The 7,036-nt window shown below is 50.2% G+C and overlaps 1 protein-coding gene across 1 annotated transcript in view; it reads left to right on the top strand.

The window, feature by feature from the left end:
• Nucleotides 1-226: 226 nt before the first annotated feature.
• Nucleotides 227-7,036, top strand: part of SMOC1 (SPARC related modular calcium binding 1) — an 83,241-nt gene continuing 76,431 nt past the window's right edge. The window contains exons 1-3 of the mRNA XM_021709369.1: nt 227-246; nt 3,058-3,133; nt 4,215-4,328. Of these exons, the coding sequence (XP_021565044.1) occupies nt 227-246; nt 3,058-3,133; nt 4,215-4,328 (210 nt within the window). The remainder of the gene's footprint in view (nt 247-3,057; nt 3,134-4,214; nt 4,329-7,036) is intronic.

The following is a 7,036-nucleotide window of genomic DNA, read 5'->3' as shown; positions in this document are numbered from 1 at the left end:
CTCTGGAAGAGATTCCCAACTCTCTTGAACACCCCTGTGGACTTCTGCACTTCCCCCTTTGCCCAGCACCTCACCAAGTCTTCTGTGAAAACAGTTCTGTTTTGGGGCTTTGTCCTTTTAACTAGTGGGGCAGTCACTGACTGGCATCTGGATGGACTGGGGCTACTTCCCACATCCCCCTACTCCTGACCAAACTTCTCCTTCATCCCCCTAAGATCACGGTACCATGGGTGCAAAATGCTTCCGGTGAGGGTGAGCGATAGATGGGGGAGGGCCAGGGGGTGTAGGAGCATGAGAACCAGCACTGGGTAGTGGGCCATGACATGTTGGATATTTCTGTTATTAGCCATGTTTGTAGACTCCTTGGAGCGTATCACTGGGCAGAGCTTGTGAGGTGTCCAGGCAGCCATGCATGGAGCCCTAGTATGAGCTGAGTAAATTGCTCCCATCAGGTGAAGAGATGGTGCTGACTTGACACTCCCTTTCCATCAGATGCATGTCCCTAGGGTGAAGGGTGTGGCACCCAGTACCCAACAGGCAGTAAGAAATGCCTTCCCTGTCTCTCTCCCTTTGCATCCCACAGGTCCCGAGTTCCCACCTGTGCCTGCACAGTTTCCCAGATGCCCTGAGCATGAGGCCCGTTGTGCCTCCTGGGTGACACCACCAACTTCATCTTTATTTTTTTCTCCATGCTAGTGGGCTGGGAGGATTGGAAAGTCTGGGTCCTGGGTCCCAGCGAGCTCTCTGTTTATTTGATTTGGAGGGAGAGGAATCTTTATTGATGTTGGTGGTAGAGTTTGAGGGATGGGGTGGGTTGGCATGTGACTTTGTCCAGCCCTCCCTTCCTGAGTTCTCTTGGCTGGGACTTAGTGACTAGGGGTGGGAATGCAAGCAGGAAACAAAAATAAATGCTTTCCTCAGAGTCAAAGGCTTGGTACCCTGTCGGTAACCAGGAGGGCTGACCCCAAAGAGCATTGAGGCTGCAGGACTCTGATCATTCGAGGAAATATCACCTCTCTTGTCCTCTCTTCTCCGCCTTCCTGGCCTGGCTGCATGTCTGTGGTATCCCCCAGCCCTTCCTAGCCTCGGGGGCATCCTGTCGGACAGGGGTGTAGCCCCGCTCCATACACACAGCTGCCATATCTGGTCCTTGGAGCTCCTATTTCATCAGTGGCCTCAGATCCCAGTGGGTGGGTCTGCTCTTCTGCCTGGGATGACCCACCTCTCAGGAGAAGGCTGCGTGCACACTGATGCCCTTGCTGGGCTCAGAAACCTGCTGAGGGGCTTGCGTTTGCTAAGTTCGCTGTCTACACTGTGGCCATGCTGATTACTAGGCCACGCTGCCACTTCCTTGATCTATATGGGCCCCTTCTTTTCCATACCCTGCTGCCTTGTTCAGGGGCATTCACCTCCTGGTTGCCCTCTCTGTTGTCTTCGTGCTCCTGCCAGAGGCTTCCAAAGTGCAGGCCCAAGCTTGTCTTTTATTTTCTCCACTGGCTCCCAATTCTTTAATACCAAAAAAAAAAAAAGGCATTGAGAGTTTTCAAGGCTGTCATTGGTCTCCCCCCAACCTGGCTGCAAAGCCCCATTTCTCCCATGAATGGTCATTCTGACCTGTACTTTGAAATGAGTTTACTTGTCTGTTACATACACCTGTTGTTTCAGCTGCCTTTAGGTAGGCTCCCTGCTCACGGAAGTCTTTTATCATCCAGTCTACAGCCCCTCCCCTGAGACATCCCCCTGCATCCTCCCAGGCTGAATCAGCCTTTTACTCTGACCCCACAGAGCACAGCGTCAGCTGCTCTGTCCCCAGCATAATAGTGCTTATTTACTTATCTATCTATTTATCTATCTTTTTATTTTAGAGGCAGGGTCTTGCTCTGTTGCCCAGTACAGTGGTGTGATCACAGCTCACTGTAGCCTCAAACTCCTAGACTGAAATATCCTCCCGCCTCAGCTTCCTGGTGTTACAGGCATGTGCCACCACACCTGGCTAGTATGTTAAAATTTTTGTAGAGATGGCGTCACTAAGTTGCCCAGGCTATTCGCTAACTCCTGGGCTCAAGTAATCCTCCTGCCTTGACTGGAAGTGCTGGAATTACAGACAGGAGCCACCAAACCCACCCTCAGTGACTCTGCTAAATGGATGCCTTTTTTTCCCTTCCTTTCTCCCCTCCGCCTCTTCCTTTTCTTAAGAGTTATCTGTGGCTGTCTCATATCTTATACTTTCTCACATCCTGTTTTCAAATTTTCTATCCTTTTGTCTGGCGTAGGCTTTGCGTGCTGGCTGCCAGGTTCAGAAGTGCAGTTCTGTGGGTTAACTGTCCACATGTCGATCTTTGCAGCTGGATCAGCTTTGGGCCTTGTGGTCTTGTTTGTTTTGTAACTGTCCCCTGTCCTCATGCACCTAGCACCATGCCTTGTAATTGCAGGGGGTGGGCAGAGTAGTCTCTGGAAACCTCTCTGAGTGCTGATGAGGGGGTCTGATGTGCTCTTCAAAAACAAACAATCTCTGGAATTATTAATTTTTTTGTCTTAGTTTTGTATTTCTGTTTTTCTATTGTTTATTTATTGAGTTATGCTTCATTTGCATGGAGTATAATTTACCATTTTTAAGTGTATACTTTTAACAAAGTTATATGGTTGTGTGGCCACTACCATAATCAAATACAGATGATTTCCATCACCCCAAACACTCTCTTATGTTCCCCTTGTACCTTCAGTGCCTGGCCATCACCAATCTGATTTCTGTCCATTTAGTTTGGCCTTTTCCAGAATGTTGTATGCACGGAATTATAGTCTGTGGCTTTTTGATTCTGGCTTCTTTCCCTCAGAGTAATGGTTCATTTCTTTGGAAATTTGATGCCCTGGGCCCTCACTCACTTTTCAGATGCATCCGCCTTTCTAAAAGACTGGTGAGGCACAGACAGGGTCTGTGTGAGTTGGGAGCATCAGAGTAAACTCTACCCCTCTGCCTCCTTGCTGGGTCTCTTTAGGCCCAGGGCCTCAGCTGCTTTGTTGAACCCAGCAACACCCCCTCCCCCGCTGTCCCTGCAGTGACTCTCAGTATGACAGCCTTCTCCCCTGGGTCTTGGCTGGCCGTCCCTGTGGCTGTGGGGCCACTGTGGAGGAGGTAAGCTGGGTCGGTGGAGTGACGTGACTGCTGAATTCCTCCCCCAGAGAGGGGCTGGCCATGGGGTGGCAAAGGTCAGGCCTCGCTAGGCTGAAACAATACAAGCGGTCCCAGCTGCCGACTGCTGGAGCAATCTGCCTTCCCCCACTCTGTGGAAAGCCCTCTGATCAGGCGTGCTGCTGTCAGGCCTCCGAAAAGGCCTAGGGGGAGGATGGCTGGCCTTTCCTTCCCTTTGACCTCCCTTATCTTCCCTGCTCTGTCTTAGCCAACTGACTCCGAAGCTTGGGTTCGAGACCCCTTTCACACCTGTGTAGATGCTGCAGTCACAGGGTCAGCAAGGGGTGAGTGCCGCTGGCAGATACAGGAATGTGCTTTTTTCATGTGGTGATGGATTTGTTGGTGCTGGTAAATAATGTTTTGATGTGATACCACCCACCCCGTTTCCAGAGATGCAGACCCCAGAGAAGAAGGCCTGGGTCCAGATGGGACAGAAAGTGGTGGGAGGCTGCTTGAGTGGTCCTTGGCTGGAGAGCAAGAGGATGGGTGCAACTTGACTCTTTGTGTTCCAGGCCTGGACTCCAGGAGCGGCTCTTCCCCCTGTCAGCAGGGATGCACCTCCCAGAAATGCTTTTTGTACTTGAGTTCTGAAAACCTGAGCTAAACTGAGCATGGTGGCTCACACCTGTAATCCCAGCACTTTGGGAGGCCAAGGCGAGTGAATCACTGAGCTCAGGGGTTTACGACCAGCCCAGGCAACATAGTGAGACCTCGTCTCTACAAAAAATAAAAAATAAAAAAATTAGCCAGGCATAATAGCCCAGGCCTATAATCCCAGCTACTTGGGAAGCTGAAGCAGGACGATCACCTGAGCCCAGGAGGTTGTGGCTGCGGTGAGCCATGATCATGCCACCGCACTCCAGTATGGGCAACAGAGTGAGACTCTGACTCAAAAATGTATAAATAACTAGAAATTTAAAAACCGGAGTTTGACTTTGATTTGTAAACAAGATGGACACATGTTCCTTTTCTTAGGAAGGCTCTCTTTACTTCCAGAGCCCTTTTCCTCTCCCATTTCCTGTAGGTGGGGACACTGCTAGAGAATCCTGTCAGTGGGGCCAGTGCTGACAGTAGAGCCCCCTCCGCCCTCGCCAGCATGTGGGGTGTAGCACCTGGCGTCTCTGCACTACAGGAGGCAGTGAGTGTGGGAAGAAGAATCGGGCTGTGCAAGCTAGGCTTAAAGGCGGGCTCTACATGTTCTGCTAGGTCTGGCTGTGCCTCGGTTTCCTCCGCAATCATTCAAGCCATGAATCCTTACTGAGTAGTTTCTCTGGGCACTGGGGTCCAGCAGTGTGGCCCCAGGTCTTGGTTCCTGCCCACAGGAGTTTACTGTCCAATCGGGAGGTTGGGCAGGAAGTATGTGACTGTTGAACATAGACGGTGGGGCTGTTCTGGGATGGCAGGGGTCCCCATCAGCTGAGGATGGCAGATGCCCCAGGAGGCAGCATTTTCCCTGAGACTAGAGTTTGTGAGGTGGAGGCCCACGCCAGGCAGAGGGGCTGGTACGTGCATTGTCCCCAGAGAGGAGGGAGTGGCGGGGCGGGCGGTGCCTGTGACCCACCCAGCACAGTAGGACTTCTCCCCCTTCCTTTCCTTCCACATGAGTGTTGGCAGACTGGGCATATGCAGGTAGAGAAAACTTTGTACCATTGCTTACAGTATTGAATCTGCAGGAAAATGAATTCCAGGTCTCAAAACACTGACTTATGCATGAATCCATTTTATCACCCAGTCGCTATTCTCATTCAAGTGCCTGCGGGAGCCACTGGAAGACCGAAGTGCTGACCATGTTGGCTGTTAAGTTGTCAGGTTTCTACCTTGACATACAACCATCTCAGGGGCTTAGATGACTGCCCAAGTTGTGTGAGGTGACTGATCTTCCAGTGGTGGAAGGGCTTCTTGGAGGCTCCTGCCAGGCTCACCAGGATGAATTCCATGATAACTTAGTGGTATCTGTCTTGGGGTGGCAGTGTGACCCCATCCCAGATACTGTGTTTAATATGTGGTTTTCATTATCTAACAGATGTTCTTTAAGGAAAAAGAGGCAAACAGCTTTCATGACTCTATATATTTGAGAGCTTTATGCTTTTGGTGATGGCTGGATAAAAAATATATCTTTTCACAGGAAAGGATATAAAAAGGAGCTATTTATCCATGTATTTTAGGTAAGGTCTGAAATTCATTCATTCATTCTTCAGACATGTACTGAACAGCTGCTCTGGGTCTGGCACTGTGTTAAAGTCCTATGTATTTAAAGAAGAATTAGACATTGTCTTTATAGACATGTCCATATGGACGTGAGAATGCAGGATATTTAGGACTTTAGTAGAAGCATGAGTGCAGTGCACCAGGAGCTCCAAGGAAGCTAGTGGTGGTGTTCAAAACACAAAAGTATTTGCTTTTCAGATCAATAACCTCAGTGGCAGTGTGGAATTTGAACTTGAATTGAGGGGGGTGGAGGTTGGTGGCAAAGAGTCAAACCCCCAGGTGAGAGGTGAAGGACTAGATGAAGCCATCATGGTTAAGAGAGGGATGCCTACTAGAGACAGGCTCAGCCAAGCTCCCAACTGAATGCTGTCAAAGGTGTCATTTCAGCTGACACCACGTGGGGCAGAAGAACCTCCCAGCTGAGCCCAGCTAGCCCACGACATTATGAGAAATGATCAGTTGATGTTTGAAGCTACTAAGCTTAAGGCTGGTTTGTTTTGCAGCAGTTGGTATAGTTGAAGCAAGAATGTTGAAAGTGAGTCCTTGAAACTGTGTTACATAGGACTTTATTAAAGAAAATCTTGTAAGTCTTGGAGTTCGGCCTATGATTTGAGGTACTTGGTGAAGTCGGCATGATACTGGCAGGTGGATGTTCTTGCCCTGGATGGAACCTTGGACTGTCTGTGTGGTTCCCTGCATGGTCATGGAGACTTGGCAGTCAGTCAGACCGACCACAGCTTGTGATGCTGGGGATGGTCTCCCTGAGCAAAAGCTGCAGTGTGGTTTGCATTCCACCCCGCTGGAGACAGAGGGGTAAGGATCCACTTGTGTGTATTTCAGGGAGACAGGATGGTTGGTCTACAGGTGTTTTATCTGCCCTTATCTTCTATGCCAAAGGCCACCCCCAGGCAGTGGCTTCCTTTTCCAGTAGGAAAAATGGCTTGTTTCTGTGTGCATCAAATGCCTGTCCTACTTTACAAATGTGAGCAAAACCCAAAATGCTTGGCGTCATCCCCTCCCCAGAAAGAGACGGTGGGAGAGACAACTTAGAGACACACTCCTCCCAACCCTTTGGTGGGGCTTCCATGTTACTCACTTGTAGTCAGTGTGGTCATTTGGTTTCTATTGTCTTTTGGTTAGGAAGAGGGAAGGGAATCTACGTGAGGGTTTGTTTGAAAATGCTATTTCTCCCGCAAAGGGAAGTGGCTCAGTGTGTGACTTGGGGAGATGGCTCGGCCCTGCCCAACACCAGAAATTCCCACTAGCCACAATTGCTTTGAGCCCAAGACAGACTGCTGGGATCCAGGGGTTTGCATCCCAGCAGGGTGACTCAGACTCTCTGAGTTTTACCTATTTGCTGAGAGCACTGACTGAGGCCCCAGGCTGGGCCAGGGACCGCTAGCCAGTACCTCCTGTCTCCTGCAGGAAGACAGGAAGATGCCATCTTCATGACAGACTCCTGGGGTATTCTAGCTGCTGACCCATATGTGAAAAACTGACTTACTGGCTGGCTGGTGGGATCAACATCTCATCTCCCTCAGTCCTGTGGGTCTTGGCCTGTTTCCACTGGGGAAGACTCTGCTGAGGCCACCCCTCCCCACCCCTGCCTCCCCCTCCTACTTGCTCTCTCTTCTCTCC

This window comes from Carlito syrichta, unplaced genomic scaffold (genome assembly GCF_000164805.1).
Source record: "Carlito syrichta isolate Samal-C Ts95f unplaced genomic scaffold, Tarsius_syrichta-2.0.1 Scaffold199447, whole genome shotgun sequence".
Classification (NCBI taxonomy): Eukaryota; Metazoa; Chordata; class Mammalia; order Primates; family Tarsiidae; genus Carlito; species Carlito syrichta.
This window is presented reverse-complemented; position numbering and strand designations above follow the sequence as displayed.